General features: G+C 42.5%; 1 protein-coding gene across 2 annotated transcripts in view; it reads left to right on the top strand.

Moving 5' to 3' along the window:
* fmn2b (formin 2b) overlaps positions 1–19,931 on the top strand; it is a 72,067-nt gene that overhangs the window by 9,892 nt on the left and 42,244 nt on the right. Inside the window, exons 3-9 of one of the 2 annotated variants that reach the window (XM_082152383.1) lie at positions 680–1,317; positions 5,367–5,530; positions 8,733–8,868; positions 12,569–12,586; positions 12,928–12,989; positions 14,216–14,813; positions 14,946–15,270. In XM_082152383.1, the coding sequence (XP_082008509.1) occupies positions 680–1,317; positions 5,367–5,530; positions 8,733–8,868; positions 12,569–12,586; positions 12,928–12,989; positions 14,216–14,813; positions 14,946–15,270 (1,941 nt within the window). Of the gene's footprint in view, positions 1–679; positions 1,318–5,366; positions 5,531–8,732; positions 8,869–12,568; positions 12,587–12,927; positions 12,990–14,215; positions 15,271–19,931 lie in introns of both variants that reach the window. The other variant, XM_082152382.1, reaches the window with a different exon arrangement.

The following is a 19,931-nucleotide window of genomic DNA, read 5'->3' as shown; positions in this document are numbered from 1 at the left end:
AGGATAATTAAGTAAAAGATCATGTTCAATGAAGATATTTTGTATGAGGTATAAATCTCAATTTCAAAATATTTACCCATGTGACTGATTTTGTGGTCCAGGATCAAATATGATAAACGATGATGCATGGATAAACTTCTCATCTGGCAAAACACCGGTGTATCATTATTCACTCCCAGTTTTACTCTGAGATTTTTCCCATGTTGACTGTGTCAAATGTGTCTGAATCACACACTGCAAAACATGCCTTTCTTACTCTGTATTTGTGTCTTGTTTCCAGTCCAAATATCTAAAGATTCTTACATTTAAGGTGGATTTACTAGAGGAGTGAAATGCCATTAGATATTATGTCTTGTTTTCTGGGGGAAAATCTAAATGAAGTGAGTTGTTGCTTAAAAAAAGCAAAATGATCTGGTTTCTGTTTGAATTAACATTATTTTCCTGACCTCTTTGGCAGATCATTTTGCTTGTTTTAAGCAACAACTCACTTTTCCCCCCCCCAGAAAACAAGACATTATATCTAATGGCATTTTACTTATCTAGTAAATCCACCTTAATTTAAGAATCTTTATTTGACTGGAAACAAGACGAGCATATTTTGTTTTGTTTAGTGTGTTTTTCCCCTGAGATTTCCCCCATGTTGGTCACACTGTGTGTGTGTGTGTCGTTCTGTCGTTAGCGAGACGCAGATCCCGGCTGTGAATGGAGTGAATGGAGACTCGGATGTGGGCCTTTGTGCCGCCGTCACAAAAGCCCCCGACTCCCCCATTCCCGATCCCACGGTTTCCGTGACGACCAGCTTCCCGGACCTCAGCGCCTCTTTCGAGAGCGCGGTTGAAGCCGAGGAGGACTCGGCTCCGAGCACGGACACGCTCTCGGCGGGATCGGTGGAGTGTGTGAGCACTGACGAGCGCCGGCGTAAGACTAGCGTGACGTTCCTGTCGCACACCGAAAGCCCTTTAGCCACGCGGCTCCTGAAGTCCTCGGTCAAACCGTATCCACCAATCAGCACGTCGTACATCAAGACCACGACGCGTCAGCTGAGCTCTCCCTTGTGTTCGCCGGCGCCGTCCCCGACACACAGTCCCCGGGTCCCTCGGCCCGACCGGAGACGGGTCAAACGCCAGCGCTCGCACAGCATCACCGGACCCATCAGCCGGTCCGCAGACTGGACCGAGGAGATCCGGGCTCCTAAAGCCGTCGGGTCAGCTGACTACCTGCAGTACGGTGGCTCGGAGGGAACGCTGAGGACGGGCCGCACACAGAGACCGTCTGCATCTCAGGCTTCGGCATGCGGCTTTCAGGAGGTCTTCACAGGTGAGGCTCGGGATACCGGGAAGAGTTTGCCATGACATCTCGCTTGTTTACAGTTGCTAATGCTAATAGTGCTAATAGCTAATAATGAACATGAGCAATGCATTCATTTATTAACTTTTTATGTTAGTTCACAGTGCATGAACTAATGAGGAGCATTGAGAATCAAAAACTACTTATAGTGCCTAGAACAAATGGCCTGTATAAAGGTGACCGGGCCTTTCCGGTTAGGGTTAGGGTTAAGGTTAGGTTAGGGTTTGCAGTAATAGGGTTAGGGTTAAGGTTAGGTTGGGGTTTGCAGTAATAGGGTTAGGGTTAAGGTTAGGTTAGGGTTTGCAGTAATAGGGTTAGGGTTAAGGTTAGGTTGGGGTTTGCAGTAGTAGGGTCGAGACAGTGGATGAGCTGCCAAATCGCTGTCAATGTTTGTTGAAACCTAATGTTGGTAGTGTATAATGGTCCTCCTATACAGAACGTACATGCTCCTAGTCTCTGTCCTGAAGCGAGGCATTATGGGATGGCAGTGGAGATGTTGTCTAAGGCAGAGCTCTGTGTGTTAGTGAATGGATGAGACTCGTCGTGCAAAAAAAGATGTTCTTCCTCAGTATTTTTGTCTTGTTTGATTGAAATCATTCAGTGCATTTACTGGAGAAGCAACACTCAAATAATCATCTCAATGAAGTGAGTTTGTGTTTTAAAACAAGAACAAGTGTGTGCCAGAAAAATATTCTTGTTTTTTGCCTTATCTGACACATTTTTGTTCGTTTAAACATAAACTCACTTCATTTTGACCAGTTTCTTCAGAATAAATGTAATGCACATGTAAACACATTATGTGAATCAGGTTTCAGAGTTTAGGCATCATATAAACACAACTTTCTGAATCTGAAGTCGCACTAATTCGTCAATCCGAATGAATTGAGTCTGTAAACATGCCGAGTGATACACACACGTGACGTCGGTGTGACTCGAGATCAGTGTGTCAATCATAAACGACTCTTAAACACTCTCAGCTTTAACACTCAGTGCTGGAGATTTAGTCCGATCACGAACGCTAACTGTGAGCACTAGCATCAGTCCTGTGGTGTGTGTTCAAGATCAGTCTAAATGAGCTTTATTTAACAGTATCAATAATAACAGAATCAATGACGCAAATATGAGAAATTCAGATTCAATCTCTAAAAAGACTTGAAGAATCAGTGATTCAGTTCAATGTTGATTCATTTCAGTGATTCATTTCAGTGATTCAGTTCAGTGATTCAGTTCAGTGATTCAATTCAATGATTCAATTCATTTCACTACAATTCAGTGATGGGACACACACACACACACACACACACGAGAGCAGATGGCATCGTGCTGATCAGACCCTGAGGACTCTTGTCCATTAGTGACATCACTCGCTTGCTCTCAGCCAATCAGATCGCGAGATGATGCAGAAGCTCAAAGCACACGTTAGACTCTATTGATCGATGGGAACCGGCAGCGGATAAACGTTAGAGACCGTCATGTGACTCTGCTATTGTCATTCTACACTTTTTTTTTTTTTTACCTTTTCCACTGTAAAGCACTTTAATGGTTCTGTGGATGTTAAAGGTTCTTCATGGAACCATCGATGCCAATAAAGTACATTTTATATTTAAGAGTGAAGCTAATCAGCAGAGCAACTACTTTAATATCTGACATATATGATACATTAGCAGACTCTCTGATCGACTCCACCAAAGAACCACTTAGACAGAATCAACACACATCATCCTCAGTGTTTCTGTCTCGTTCTCCAGCACTAATATCCAAACATTCTTAAATCAAGATGCATTTACTGGAGAAGCAGCGTGATGAAGATATTAACTTTTGTTTTTTGAGAAATATATCAAAGTTAAGTGACAATTTTGTGAAATTATTGTTTTTCTTTTAAATAAAGTCTTTTTCTGACCCCAATGGCAGTTTTTTCCCCTTTTTTTAAGCATAGTCACTTTTATTTTGATGCATTTTTTCAGAAAACAAGACTTTATATTAGTAATTTAGCTTCTCCAGTAAATGCATCTTGAGTTAAAACTTGTTTTCCTTCACAAATGAGGAAGAAAGCCTCTGTTTGTGTGCAGTGAAGGTGTTTCTTCTGCTGTAGATTCAGCCGGAGCTCAGATCACTTTCCTCCAGTGTTAGACTCGCTCTGCTTCTCTTGTGTTCTCTTCTCATGGTCCATCGGGTTAAACACACCATGTCAAATCTCTCTAAACGCTTGCCAGTCGCCCGTGTGTGTGTGTGTGTGTGTGTGTGTGTGTGTGTGTGTGTCTGGTTCCCGTTGCTCCAGGCTAATGTTTCTGTCTTTTCTCCAATATCTACCTAATCAGCTCAATGTTGTTTGCTCACTGATATCAGTCATCCCTAGAGACAGGAGAGTGTGCTGATTGATGTCTTCAATAGGCAGAACTACATCTCCCATGATGCACCTTGCTGTGTCTTGGCTCTCTGACAGTGTTCTTTGTTCTCATTGACGTGCTAATGAAGGTAATGAGCTGTAAACTCAAGAGTCTCCCTGACAACAGTCACAGACTCTGGAAACTTGTTTCTGCCATGGAATAAAAAATAAGAAATTAGTAGATTTCTAGCAATTCTGACTTTAGCCATGTTTCATCCCCCTATTGTGATGTGCATTCTGGGATATTGCATAAAATAACGTCTGGATGGAATCGCCAAGATGTGCAAAACATTCAGAAGTTCTGAGCTCAGTGGTGGAGGATTATTATAATTTTTTTATTTTTTTATACGAAAAGAAAACATGCGCATAAACTAATGTTAAAGAATTGCTTTATTGCAATTGAGTTTATATTTGACAATTCTGCCTTTTTTCTAAGAATTGTGAAAAATATAGGAGTTTTTTTCTCTCACAATTGTGACTTTTTTTGTTTCTTGCCGTTTCAAATTTATATCTAACAATTGTGACTTTATTGCAATTCCATGTTTATATCTTGCAATTCTGACTTAAGTATTGTGAAATATTAAATATAGATTTTTTTTCTATAGACTTTATTTCCTGGAAATGCAAGTTTATATCACACAATTTGGACTGGACAATCAGGTCTGGATTATAGTGAAGGTTCAGGCCGGATCTGATTGATTTGTTGTGGTTTGATGCGGGAGCGCGCAGTGATCATGTGACTCCGTTTGTGTTTCTGTGTGTGTGTGTGTGTGTGTGTGAGAGAGAGCTGAAGCACTGCAGCAGTGACTCATTCACAACAATCTGTGTGTGCACTGCAGGAATTACAGCGCCGACACACTCCATGATCCTCAGTTACTGATGAACTAAACTTGCTGTTTCAAAGCTGAATGTTGTTTAGGTTTAGAAATGCATCTTGTGTTTGAAATAAAACATGAGAATCTCCCTTAAAGTCCCCCTGTGGTGACAATCCAGCTTTTAATGTTGTTTATGTGTCTATATGGTGTTATTAATACGCTTTAAGACAAAGCATGTGTAAGTTCATAAGTCGACAGCATTGCTGAGTATTTCCTCCTTAAAACTGCAGTGAACCAAAGACAGTCTCGAACACACGCTTTGAAATCGCTGGTGTTTCTGACGTCACAAACTACCTTGTAACCAATCAGATCAACGTGTGATCGTCAACCAGTGGATCTCTGAGCTGAGTGAGTGGAGGCGGGGCTCATTTACATATTCATAGAACCACACATACTAAATGAGGCGAGGGTGTCGAGTTACATTCAAGATATTTTAAGCAATCAAGAATTATTCAAGGAACACCATTTAAATATGTAATTTTGTTGATTAAGGAGGAGTTTAAAGGGATAATATGACGGACTACAGGGAGACTTAAAGAAATGGATCTGGTTCTGAATTCGAGCCGGTTTTCAGCCTGACTAATATTACATTGGCTCTTTTTAATGCATAAAAATGCAAAAAGTATCTGTTATTTCGTAGTGCAATCAAGCATCCTTCGCATATTAAACGTATGCATGAGAGCGTGTAATTCTGAACAGAATATGCTAACATTAGTGTGATTTATGTGTTCACACATGATGTGTGTGTGTGTGCGCAGGCCGGACACTGCTGGAGAGGTTCTTCCGTCAGCAGGATCACAGCGAGCCGGAGGAGGTGGAGAAGATCTGCTCCCGGATCCTGGCTCTGGGTCTCCTCCTGCCCTTCAGCGACTGCTTCAGGGAGCCGTGCGGCAGCAGCGCACACATCGCTCACAAGTTTGACGTGAGTCCCGCTAGACCTCACACTCGCTGTGTTAAAGTGCCCCGTTACAGGTCTGGGCGTTACACCGGTTCATACCGAATACCTCTGTTTATTTTTGTTATGATGGGAATTGTTAATACACCGCAGTACCGGTGTTTGCTGCTTTAATGATCGGAACGTCACTCCTCAGAAATCTCAGAAAACAGCGTCTTCTCCACATGAACAACACGAACTCTTCCAGTCTCAGATACACTACAGTGTTTGAGGGCGGAGCTAAGAGATGCTGATCAGCCAATCAAGACCAGAGGCGGGCATTATGCAAATGAGTTACAAGCCTACGCAGGATCAGCAGGAAGTGAGACTGAATTACTGACGACTCGTTTCAGTTCAGAATCAATTCTTTATTTTAGGAAACAATAACTCTCTGATCTTTGAAAGTTTGCAGAGCTTTTACATTCACAAACCGCTTTATTACACACTGTATGAAAGAGAATATCCCAAAGAGTAGAATAGAGGCGCTTTAATATATCATTAAAAGATGAATCTGCTAATCCTGCATTTTCTGAGGGAGATCTCCGTGGTTTGTGGCTTTGCTCCTCTGGGGTCTCTTGTGTTCTGTCCGATGATTTTAAGAATCGACACACAGTTTCTCAGTCCTTGAGCCAATAATTCAGCCTGAACTGAGTTTGAGTTTAAATCTTTGGATTGGAGGTTTAGAATATAAACACACTGTGATGAATGACCTCTCTTATTGGCTCTGGTTGGCATCATGTGATCTGCCTTTTGTTTGTGATTGGCTCTTACCAGAAATAGCTCTGCATCATCATCTTATTCCCTAGAAGCTGAAAACAGTGCGAGAGTGTTCAGCACTTTTGTTACTTATTTACAGTACTGGCACGGCTCATGTAAATCGGAGCTCTCTGATTGGCTCATCTACAGTGTAAGACGTCACTCAGTGAATAATGTTGTTCTCAGCACGCAAACCCTCCACTGCATCTCTCTCTCTCTCTCTCTGTCTCTCTCTCTGTCTGTCTCTCTCTGTCTCTCTCTCTCTGTCTCTCTCTCTCTGTCTCTCTCTCTCTCTGTCTCTCTCTCTCTCTCTCTCTCTCTCTCTCTCTCTCTCTCTCTCTCTCTCTCTCTCTCTCTCTCTCTCTCTCTGTCTCTCTCTCTCTCTCATCTCTCTCTCTCTGTCTCTCTCTCTCTCTCTCTCTCTGTCTCTCTCTCTCTCTGTCTCTGTCTCTCTCTCTCTCTCTCTCTCTCTCTGTCTCTCTCTCTCTCTCTCTCTCTCTCTGTCTCTCTCTCTCTCTCTCTCTCTCTCTCTCCTCTCTCTCTCTCTCTCTCTCTCTCTCTCTCTCGTTATGAAGTAACCTGATCTCACTGCAGGATCGTCAGCGGTTCAGAAGCGTGTTGTTATCTGGTGACGCGGGACTGATCCCGGACCATCAGTGTGTGTGTGTTTCTGCTGAGTCACACATCTGAGGTTTAACATGGAGACCGAAAGCACCTGCGACTGAAGTGCATGCGTGTGTGTTCACTGCACGTGTGCTTGTTGCCATGGCGATGGGCAGCAGTGCAGGATGAGAGGATGCAGGTCATGTGATCGGAGGTCATGAAGAGGTGCGCGTCATGTGATCGGAGGTCATGTGATCAGGTGTCATGAAGAGGACAGAGGAACACGACTGGACCCGGTCCGGCTCGATCTCCCACAGCGCCAGCAGGCCAGAACTCCTGCAGGTCTGAACTCTGACCTCTGAGTTCATGATCGGGTCATAAATCCCTGATCAGCGTCTGAGAGTTTGTCTGATGTCGGTTTGTTTGGTCCTAGGGTTCATGTGGACTACAGTGTCATTAATATGGTTTATTCATATTTTGAAGGAGTTTTTAATTGTATATTCCGTTTTCAATTTAGTATGAATAATTTTGTTGTGTTTTTGTCGGTTTTATCATTTTGTTTTTTTAATGTCTTTTCTTTTTTTTTCAGTTTTAGTAATTTTAGTACTTCAGTTTAAATGAAGAAAATATTTGACATGTTGTAGTTACAGAAAACATTTTTTTTTTTTACTCTAACTCTATTAAAATTAAAAAAACATTTATTTGAAATAAAATAAATGGTGATTTTTTAAAAAAAACATTTTCAATAAATTTTTTTAATATTGTTGTGATTTGATTTTGTTCTTTTTTTTAAATGGATAATTTACTTTTTTTATTACTTTCGTTTTAGTTGCAGTAATTTTACAGTAAATTGTTGCCGTAAAACTAACCAAAAATTACTAATTTCTTAAATGCTTGTTAATTGTAAGTTGAGTTAGATGCTAGTAACTACTTTAATTTAATTATTAAAATAAAAAAGCCTAAATTTGCAAATTGATCATGTAAAATTAATTTTATTTGCAAATGTTGACTTTATAATTCATTTTAGATTTACATTTGTGTCGTTGATGAAGAATGTTAAACCTGTGATTTAGAAGGTTTCTGAAGTGACGGGTTTATGCAGCGCTGCATTTCCCAGCATTCTCAGTTCCGCACCTGAAGTGTGTCCTCATCCTGGCCTGTTGGAGGCGCTGTTTATTCTCATGTGTGATCTGATCTGATCTGTGACGTTACTGCAAGAAACTGCCGGTTTACATCAGTTTTTGTTTGAGTATATAACCTCACGCATGTCACTGTATTCACTAACATCCACTTGTACCTTATCTTAAAGTGCCTCTTGTTCTAGTCAGGTCACTTTAATGTCCTCATGATCTCCTCTGCAGCGTCAGTTCTTTCCTCTCAGTGTCTGAAACACTTCCATCAAGGATTCAGTCTCTCTAAGCCCCGCCTCTCTGAGAGCTGCTCTGCTCTGATTGGTCAGAAACCAAAGGCTCATTAGCATATCTGAATCTCAGCTCTCGATACACAGGCACTTTGAGGGACTGGTTATATGACACCGTTTTCAACTAAAAACGTAAAACTTCATGCGTTTTGGCCGTCCGTTTACACGACAACGGCGTTTTGACAAACAGGTTTCAAAGGTTTCTGTGTAAACAACAAAAACACAAATCTCTGAAGACGATGACGTCATGCACATGTGTATTACGTGTTCAGGCTATAGTGTTTCATCGCCATCTACTGGCCTGGCAGCAGAATACAGCGTTTTTAGTCGTTTTCGTTTTCACTCTCTCTCTCTCTCTCACTCTCACACTCACACTCACATCTAAACATGTGAATGTCTCTCTCTCTCCAGCATGATCAGCTGTACACATGGGCGGCAGTGAGCCAGCCTCCTCCATCACTGGAGCGTTTGCCTGGACACCTGAAGAGCCTGTGGCACCCGACCCGACCCGGAGACGAGCGGCCCGAGCCCAAATACACGGAGGACGGTAGGAACACACTCTATAAACCATAGACTGTAAAAACATGTGCGTAGTGTGTGTGACGTCACCCGTAGTGTTTCTGAAGAGCGTTTTTGAAGCCCAAAGTGGGCGGAGCCGGCCGTCGCCATCTTGTTAGTGCATCACTCCCGGATAAACGACAATGTGCAGCGAGGCGGATTAGCTGACGTGACGTGACGCTAACAGACAGCAGACAAACGGCTAGTAGTGACATCAGCAGCAATCCACCTGTCACTCAAGTGGCCACGCCCTTAATTATACAGAACTTTAAGGCTTAATATACTTTAAATGGATGAGTTAAAAAAAAAATTCAAAATTAGCTATATAGACCAAAACCACTTTTAGCACCAGACTGTAAACATGTGTTTTTCTGCTGTAAAGTTGGGGATTTTAACATGGGTGTTTATGGGTAATGACCCTCTTCTGCAGTCGGCCTCTAGTGGCCAGTGGATGAACTGCAGTTTAAGCAGGGATTAAAGTTCTCCGTCGCTAGGACGGATTTCCGTTAATTTCAGCGAGTCTGATGGATTTCCGTCAATTGCTGGGTTCTCGTCTGTCCTTAATGTCTTAAATTCACTTTTCATAATTTTAAGGCCGTAAATAGGCTTTCATTTCTCAAATAGTGTAATGTCTTAATTTTAGTTTGAATAGGTCTTAAATTAAGGAAAGACGAGGTGTATTCACCCTGCTGAGGGGGATGTGATCAAAGCCTGGAGTGGAGCAAAAGCACGTTCCTCTCTCCACTCTAAGCACTCTGTAATCACTTCGCTCATGGTCCACTCCGGGTTTTCAATTACCGCTCATGGAAAAACTGCTCCGTGTTCACCGCATACGCACTGCACACGGGAGTATGTGTGAAACGGGCGTTAGTTTTGGAGAAGTGCATGTCAGGCTACAGCTGAGCACTGAGGTAGAACTATATCTCAGTTACCATGGACACACTTATAATGCAGGAAGGCTCCGATGTATCGGAGATCGATAAAAGTGTAAAAAATAAATGGAAATGAGCTTGGCTTAGTGAAATGGGGGAGAATGGCAAGCCTTTTAGTTCGTGGGCTAAAAAAATCAAACAGCCAGGTAACGTTACGTGTCTTTGCACAGTATGTCACAGGAGACTTCAATATGGCAAAACAGTGCTAGCTCGCCATCAGTCAGAAGCTAGTCACAATGCTGCCGTTCGTGCTCTACTGTACACATGCTCCCTGCCTGGTTTTCATAGATTAAAATAGCTTTTAAAATACGCAAACTGGCAATATTAAAGCGGTTTAAAACGTCTCCCCTTAAAACGCTATTGGTATCTACTATTTAAAAAGTTAAAGGAATATGACTTGGCCTAAAAAAAAAATTCAGTCAGAAGAATTTTTTTCGCTTAAATCCCTGAGTTTAAGTCTCTTCAGTGTTGGATTCGAGAGAGAGAGGGGAAGGTTACCGCTTGCTATAAACCTAGCATGGGTTTGTCCCTCTTCAAATCATGCCTAAAGTTTTGACATCCAGGAAGTGACATCATTTGGGCAAGATGGCGGGAAGATCTCTCCATTCTCTCACCTTTAGTTCTGACCCGGGTTGGGGAGTAACGGAATACATGTAACGGCGTTATGTAATCAGGATACAAAAATCCAGTAACTGTTACCTCAAAAAACGTAGTAATCAGATTATAGTTACATTTTTAAAAAAGGGGGAATACTTTCAGGATTACAATGGTTTAATTTAAAACTTAATAAATCAGTATTTTGGCATAATAACACTATATTAAGCGCTGCTTGATTATACAGTAGTTCCTGGTTCTGTTGACAGTAATGACCCGCTGGTGCATGCGCTAATAACAGCCTACGATCTCCTCAGACGATGAGTGAATCACTGCTGCCAGTAGAAACGTTTCCCGCGGGACAAAAACGCTTTCAATTCATGGAAATTCCGCTGACATTTTGTTTTCAAAGAAGAAAATGCAAACAACATGGTTGTACCAATATGTCCTTTCTTAATCTCTTCTCACTTAACGGGATGTTCGCTGCCTAGGTAACGTAGGGGAACTCCCACTGCCAACGCCCCAAGTTCAGTCAGGCAAATTAAGAAAGATCACGGCTTTAGTCAACATGTAGCCTAGGCCTATTTTAAAATAAACTAATATTTAGATTGTGTAGAAATTTAAAATGTTTTTTTGTTTTGTTTTTTCCTTGTACATGTTAGTTAAAAATAAAACAAAAATAATCTGTAATACCTTACAGTAGCCACTAGATGTCTGTATAGCTCTTTACATAAATATTCAGGGCTGTGTGTTCCCAAGTTGTGGAAATGAGACATGATTGCTTAGTTTTAATAGGTTTTTAGCTACAACATAGTTACTTACAGCTATATGACATTTTCTTAAGTAGTTTATATTGTGCAAAAATTTTACACCGGACCAAATTCTTATTAAAGGTGAACTAAGTAACTTTTTTTACCTTAACTGAACAGCTTCGGAGTCATTGGAATGGTTATATTACTTATTTCGGGTTGAATGGTGGTCGTTTCGCACCCCCCTGGTGCCCGTGAGCGGAAAATACGCACTTGCAACTTTGAGCCGGCGGGCCGCCGCGTCAGGAAGTCTCGCGTGATATCAGGTCTCGCGATGTAAACAATTGCTTTACGGCCAAAAGAAATCTGCTAAAATGCTGTCATTATTGCGCTCCCTCACGCTGTCCGAACCCGAATGAAGAAAGACGTTTTAAAGAACGTCCCATCTGCTTTGATGTCGTTGATCTATAGCCTCTGGTGTCTGAGAATCAACAACGAGTTTTTACGACAGTGTTGTCAAATATCTATTCCGAAGCTGTGGGGGGAGCTCTAGAGAGAAACCTGCCAGCAAAAAGCGAGAATACAGCGAAGAAGTCCCGAAGCTACTGAGTGCTGCTTTAAAATAAAAGGTTTTCAAAAAAAATTATATTTCTTCTTGCTTGACTTTATTTATATATGTGACCTTGAAGTAATCCAAAAGTAATCAGATTACATTACTTTCATATTGTGGTACTTGGATTACGTTACTGAATTCATTTTTCATGAAGTAATTTGTAACTGTAACTGAATACATTTTTAAAGTAACCCTCCCAAGCCTGACCATGACGGCATTCGTCAAACTGAAGCATTCAGACAGTTATTCATCTTTATGTAATACATGTTGTTTATTGTTAGGAAACGGTTAAATCGCGCACGTCAGGGTTTTGAATCACTCAAATGTTGGTATCACAAACCTCCTATAAAACCTATTAAACTGATTCATATAATATTTACTGTATGTGTAAGAATTAAGTGCTCATTTGACCCTGTGTGAGACAATGATTATTATTAATGTTGGGGAAAAAAAACAGGTCCTATTTTTGTGGAAACTGATGCATTTTATTTTTCAGGATTCTTCGATGAATAGAAAAGTTCAAAAGAACAGCATTTTATTTGAAATATGATCTTTTGTAACATTGTAAATGTCTTTACTGTCACTTTTGATCAATTTAGTGCGAAAAGCATTAATCACTTTTTTAAATTTGCAATTTCACTATTTTTGATCAAATAAAGACAGAAGAGACTTCTGTGAAAACACAAATAAAATCTTAATAATTACAAGGTTCGTCTCTCAGATTCAGAAACCCTATTGCACAGACACTGTTCAGGCGTCTGATGTCTAAACTAGGTTATTTCTCTCACTCTGGGTGTGCAGCGGTCGAGGAGCAGGAGGGTGAGTAGCTCAGTCACTTCTGTGTCTCATTAACATCCTCATCAGAGGCAGATTACATCATTACTTCAGAGAAACTAAAACATTTTAGCTCATTTAAGGCTCTTTTCCTCACGTGCTGCTGTTTGTTTACAAATGTTGCCTAGCAACAGGCTTCAGTCTCGCTCCATCCACATCTGTCCTCATCACCATAATGATCAAACTTAATAACTGACTGCTTATTGAAGTATGATCGCGTCTGTTGTGTGTTTACTGAGATTTCTCACGTACAGTCACAACTATATTCATATTTACTGTCCTGTAGATATTGAGTTAATGTGTGTGTGTGTGTGTGTGTGTTTTAGAGCATCAGGCTGTCGTCTCAGAAATTACGAAACAAAAGGAAGAAGAAATTCGGCAGATTCAGGTGCGTCTTCTCTCACATTAACATCTGTATGAACATTTATTCTCATGACTTCACATCTGCAGGTACTTCAGTATTAAAGTTAAGGCTCATTGTCCCCATGATGTGCAGAAAGTGTGTTTTCAGCTCTTCTGTCTGTCTGGGGTTAAGTGATTGTATGCGTGAGAAGCTCGTCTCATGAAAGGCATCTGATTCTGAATCATGTTTCACTGATGCGGTTATTTGTGTGATTGTGTTGTTTGTTTCGATTGCTCTGCCGCCGCTGGATGTTAGTTCCCAGAGTTTGTTTGATCTCAGAAATAGAAAATCAACATCTGTCATGAGCTGAACAGCAGGAGTGCATCAGTGTGAGTGACCAGCAGAGGGCAGCATTACTGTACACACACGCTCACACACACACTGGCACACACACAGCAGGAGTGCATCAGTGTGAGTGACCAGCAGGGGGCAGCATTACTGTACACACACACACACACACACACACACACACACACACACACACACACACACACAGCAGGAGTGCATCAGTGAGTGACCAGCAGAGGGCAGCATTACTGTACACACACGCTCACACACACACACTGGCACACACACAGCAGGAGTGCATCAGTGTGAGTGACCAGCAGAGGGCAGCATTACTGTACACACACACACACACACACACACACACACACACACACACACACACACACACACACACACACACAGCAGGAGTGCATCAGTGAGTGACCAGCAGAGGGCAGCATTACTGTACTCTCACTCACTCCATACACACACACTAAACACACACAGCAGGAGTGCATCAGTGTGAGTGACCAGCAGAGGGCAGCATTACTGTAGACGTCAGTGCTTTACCAGAGGATTATAGACCACTAGCAGACTGTTGAAACTGTTTGTGTGTATATGTGTAGTATATGTGTATATATATATATATATCTCACACACACACACACACACACACACACACACTCACTCGCACACTCACTCACACACACTAAGATGCACTCTCCTGTTAGAGGAGGAGGTAAAGGAGTACCACTTACTCCTGGTAGAGAGGAGGAGGAGGTGCTCATCAGTTCTGTCCACACTTCAGCAGGAAACATTTGCTGTGGCCTGAACACCAGTGACTTCAGTGGAAGAGAAACACAGATTTATATCTGTTTCTGTCTGTTGTGTTTATCTGCTTCTCATCCCCCCCCCCCTCTCTCTCTCTCTCTCTCTCTCTGCAGGAGGAGTCTGTGCTGAAGACGGTGAGTCTGAAGCAGGAGCACGTCTGCGTGATCGAGCAGCTGGAGCAGACGATCGAGGCCCTGCGCAGTAAGATCGCGGAGCTGGAGAAACAGCACCCCCTGCTGGAGCGGGAGGTCATCACGCAGGACCAGGAGTGTGGGGGGGAGGAGGGTCTCGTGCCCGAAGTCTGCCATGTGGACCTGCAGACAGAAAACTCTGCGCTGTTGCCGCTGGAGGCCAAATCGGTGCAAACGTCTCCTGTGGACGAGAGCTTTAGGTTTAAAGTGCCTCCTGTGGAGGCGCAGGCGCCCGGAGGGAGTGACTCCTGCTCTCAGTCTCAGGCTGGTTCTCAAGCGTTTGTGTGCGTCTGCCAGCAGCAGCCGGGTGCTTCGGTGCCTCCTCTTCCTCCACCACCTCCTTTACCAGGAGTAAGTGCACCCCCTCCTCCACCCCCTTTACCAGGAGTAAGTGCACCTCCTCCTCCACCTCCTTTACCAGGAATGAGTGCACCACCTCCTCCACCTCCTTTACCAGGAATGAGTGCACCACCTCCTTTACCAGGAGCACCTCCTCCTCCACCTCCTTTACCAGGAATGAGTGCACCTCCTCCTCCACCTCCTTTACCAGGTGCGCCTCCTCCTCCACCTCCTTTACCAGGAATGACTGCACCTCCTCCGCCACCTCCTTTACCAGGAATGAGTGTACCTCCTCCTCCACCTCCTTTACCAGGTGCGCCTCCTCCTCCACCTCCTTTACCAGGAGTAAGTGCACCTCCTCCACCACCTCCTTTACCAGGAATGAGTGCTGCTCCTCCTCCACCTCCTCTACCAGGCCTGTCTGCACCTCCTCCTCCACCACCACCTCCTCCATCTATGGCTCCCGGAGCCTCTGCGCCTCCTCTGACCTTTGGTATGGGCTCTTTGCCGCCTCCGCTGCCGCTGGGTCTGTTCGCATTAGGAGCGACGCATGAGAAACCGCCTCGCAAGAGCCTTGTGGAGCCGCCGAGACCCATGAAACCGCTGTACTGGACACGCATTCAGCTGAACACCAAAAAGTACTTATGCTTTACAACCATTTCCTCATTTTGATCTGTTCTGCTTACAAGAATCACCATGCTAATAACCAAAATACTATAGTCACTGTAGTTTAAACAGTTGCAATCGAAACTAGATGCGAAAGTTCGTCGAGACAAACTTTAAGTTGGCTTGAGAAAGTTTGGACCAGAAAGTTTTTTGCTAGGCGGTTGCTAGGATGTTATGGGTGGTTGCTATGGTGTTGCTAGGGTATTTTGGGAGGTTGCTAGGGTGTTCTGGGTGGTTGCTAGGTGGTTGCTAGGGTGTCCTGGGTGGTTGCTAGGGTCTTTTGGGTGGTTGCTAGGGTATTCTGGGTGGTTGCTAGGCGGTTGCTAGGATATTTTGGTTGGTTGCTAGGGCCTTTTGGGTGGTTGCTAGGCGGTTGCTAGGGTGTTCTGGGTGGTTGCTAGGGTATTCTGGGTGGTTGCTATGCGGTTGCTAGGATATTTAGGGTGGTTGCTAGGGTCTTTTGGGTGGTTGCTAGGCGGTTGCTAGGGTATTTTGGGTGGTTGCTAGGGTATTCTGGGTGGTTGCTAGGGTATTTTGGGTGGTTGCTAGGCTATTTTGGGTGGTTGCTAGGGTGTTTTGGGTGGTTGCTAGGGTATTCTGGGTGGTTGCTAGGCGGTTGCTAGGATATTTTGGGTGGTTGCTATGGTGTTTTGGGTGGTTGCTAGGGTGTTCTGGGTGGTTGCTAGGCGGTTGCTAGCGTGTTATGGGTGGTTACTAGGATGTTTTGTGTGGTTGCTATGGTGTTGCTAGGGTATTTTGGGTGGTTGCTAGGGTGTTTTGGGTGGTCGCTAGGGTGTTCTGGGTGGTTGCTATGGTATTCAGAGCGGTTGATATGGTGTTACTAGGTTGGTTGGTAGTTGTCACAGATGGTTACTATGGAGTTTTTATAGAGTTCTTACTTAACTAATCGCTATTAGCATGTAGCTATTCACTGCTAGCATGTTGAAAGTGCTGTTTGCTAGCATGAGTCAAAAGAGCCAAACCTCATCTCTATACGATGTTCTGATACAGAGATATAGGTCTTGCAAAACGGTTGCTAGGGTACTCAAGTTTGGTTGCTATGGTGTTGCTTTGGAGCTGGTATATTTAAATTAAGAAGTTTAAAGTGGTTTGAAGTTTAAAGTGGTTTGAAGTTTAAAGTAGTTTAAAGTAGTTTGAAGTTTATGATTGATAGATAGATAGATAGATAGATAGATAGATAAGTTAGATTGATAGACAGACAGACACACACACACTAACTCGCTCACTCAGACACACACACACACTCAGAGTTTATGAGTTTAGAGTTTATAAGTATAAATTGAGTTTATAAGTGTACGAGTTTTTGAGTTTAGAGATTATAAGTTTAAATGAGTTTACAGTTTATAAGTTTGAGTTTAAGAGTTCAGAGTTTATACATTTATGAGTTTAAGAGTTCATAAGTCTATGAATTCATGAGTTTATAAGTTAATTAGTTTATAAGTGTATGAGTTTAGAGTTTATAAGTTTAAATGAAGTCAATTTAGTAGTTTGAAGTTTAATTTAGTTTGAAGTTTAATTTAGTTTGAAGTAGATAGATGAGTTTATTAGTTTAAATGAAGTAAATTTAGTAGTTTGAAGTTTAAATTAGTTTAAAGTTTAAATTAGTTTGAAGTTTGAAGTTTAAATTAGTTTGAAGTTTAAATTAGTTTGAAGTTTAAATTAGTTTGAAGTTTAAATTAGTTTGAAGTTTAAATTAGTTTGAAGTTTAAATTAGTTTGAAGTTTAATTTAGTTTGAAGTTTAATTTAGTTTGAAGTTTAATTTAGTTTGAAGTAGATAGATAGATGAGTTTATTAGTTTAAATGAGTCTCAATGGCTCATATAGTATATAGAACGGCAGTTTGGTTTAGTCTTCAAGGGATTTAGATTTGAATTTTTGTCGGTTGGTCAGTTTGAAAAAGTCAATGGGGAGTTTTTCCGAGTTTTGATCGTCATTTTTAGGAAAACCGTAAGTCCGATCAGTTAGAAAAGATATAGCATACCGAGTCAGAATAGTCTGAAGGTCTGAGCCGAGTTTGGAGTATGTAGAGTTAAAGCTCTAGGCTGTATTAAAGTTATATTTTTTTTGTCTCAGAAGAAGAATAATAATATTAAGTTTAAGTACAATATCAGTAAGTTGGCTCTCTCAAGCCAACTTAATTATCCAACCCTCATTGCAAATCAGGTTTAATTGCAACATTTACAGACTGAATGAGCAAAGCAAACAAAAGTACTTGAAATAGCTCAACACAACGAGTGGTTTCCCCAAATTTAACTGAAAATGCAACTTTATTGACTTCTGCAGTTTCAGAATGATTCACCTCCTTCATGGCAAGCATGTTTAGCACTGAGTAGAACAGCCTCTTGCTGTAATGAGCTTCTGTAAATGAGATGTATAAGCAGACAGCAGCTTCTGTGTCTGAGGAATCTGAGCCCGTTCCTCATGAGCAATGACCTCCGGTTCAGGGATGTTCTTGGCCTTCAAATCCCACCAGAGATGTTCTCTGGAGTTCAGGTCAGGTGACTGTGATGCCACTGTATCTCCCAGGACTTCTTCTGCAGCCAAGCCTGGGTGGACTCTGAGGAATGCTTGGGATCATTGTCCTGTTGAAGGTCCTAGCTTCATCTTCCTCTCTGATGGCATGACGTTTTCTCCTTGGATCTCCTGATACTTCAGTGACTCCATCTCTCCTTCTCCACGCTGCAGGTTTCCAGAGCCGGAGGATATACATCAGCCGAGAGCATCACGAGCTCCACATGCTGAACTGTAGACCGAGTTCTTCACAGCTGATGCTTCATTCTTCCTCCTCCAGACACACCGCTAATCCAGAGGGAGGAACAGCTCCAGTTTAGTTTCATCGCTCCACAAAACAGAATCTCAAAACTTCTGTGGTTTATTTACATGATTCTGAGCACTTCTTGTGCTGTTGTGTCAGTAGTGGTGTAGTGCTGGAGTTCTGTCACGCGTACGAGCTGAACCCTCAGAGTCTGTGGACACCAGGTCTCGCTGCAGGTCTGCAGTCGCTCAAGGGTTTTCCTGAAATGTTGATATCTTCCCTATTCTGCCCGTCCTGATAGAGTAACCACTGTTCCTTTAACTCTGAGCTTGTGAACTATGCTTCCAACTGTGTCTCTAAGAACATTTAGTGTCTCCGTGATCTTTTTGTCTCCTGTTCCTTGATTTGTGAAGGGCGATGAAATCTTCTACTCACTTTTTGAAACATTCTTGACTTGTTTCTAACATGCAGTCAAACGTGATGCTCATCAAACCTCACCAGTTCAGATATTTCATGTGTTCTAGCTCAAGCACACCTGATGCAACTAATGAAGCCCTTGATTAGTGAGAGAACTCCTGTTCTGCAGATCTGTGCTGTTCTGAGGGATTATATTCAGGGGGTGAATCATTTTGAAACTTCAAAAGTCATTAAAAGTTGCATTTTCAGTTAAATTTGGGGAAACCACTCGTTGTGTTGAGCTATTTCAAGTACTTTTGTTTGATTTGTTTGTTGCAAACAGTTGAAAGGGGTACAATAATTTAGATTGCAACTGTTTATGTATTTACCAGACGCTTTTATCCAAAGCGACTTACAAAAGCAATTCGACAGATTTTTGTAATATACAATGCCATGTATTTATGCAATAATATTAGGAGGAAAGCTGGAGAAGAGCAGACATGCAGGTCATTTTATAGTGGCATTTAATGAGGCAATCATCACCATTTCTCACTAGCGCTCATAGTTAGTGATTTGAGTTAATTTACTTCACTTAAGGCTGGATTACACTATGCGACTTTTGCACAGACGAGTTGATTTTGCTCAGTCGGAGTTGATGGATTTCACAGTAAATCATGTGGTGTATGATGATTTAGCTTCAGACTGTAATTCCAGTCTCCATCCATTTATAAAAGCTGTATTCCAGTCTTAAAGGAGGGTTTCCGCGGGGTCTTAAAGTCTAAAATTCTGAACTTTAAATTGAAGGCTTTAAAAAGTAAAAAAAACTGCCAGATTTTCGTCCTAGGTCTTAAATTTTATTTAGTCAGGTCTAAAAAAGTGTTTACCCTCCAGAAACACTGGCCGCAGAAAGTTATTACAAAGTAGCAAAAAAGTATGGAGTTGTAGCCTACGAAGCGGAGCCCTAGAGCAGGGTCTCCAACACGCCGCTCGCGTGCTCCAGTAGCTCATGGCTTGATATGAGCTAGCTCGCCAGAGGCCGTTCACATGTGGCTTGATATGAGCTAGCTCGCCAGAGGCCGTTCACATGTGGCTTGATATGAGCTAGCTCGCCAGAGGCCGTTCACATGTGGCTTGATATGAGCTAGCTCGCCAGAGGCCGTTCACATGTGGCTTGATATGAGCTAGCTCGCCAGAGGCCGTTCACATGTGGCTTGATATGAGCTAGCTCGCCAGAGGCCGTTCACATGTGGCTTGATATGAGCTAGCTCGCCAGAGGCCGTTCACATGTGGCTTGATATGAGCTAGCTCGCCAGAGGCCGTTCACATGTGGCTTGATATGAGCTAGCTCGCCAGAGGCCGTTCACATGTGGCTTTATATGAGCTAGCTCGCCAGAGGCCGTTCACATGTGGCTTGATATGAGCTAGCTCGCCAGAGGCCGTTCACATGTCGCCTCTTTTGCG

Source organism: Leuciscus leuciscus (genome assembly GCF_965113295.1).
Source record: "Leuciscus leuciscus genome assembly, chromosome: 21".
Taxonomy (NCBI): domain Eukaryota; kingdom Metazoa; phylum Chordata; class Actinopteri; order Cypriniformes; family Leuciscidae; genus Leuciscus; species Leuciscus leuciscus.
This window is presented reverse-complemented; position numbering and strand designations above follow the sequence as displayed.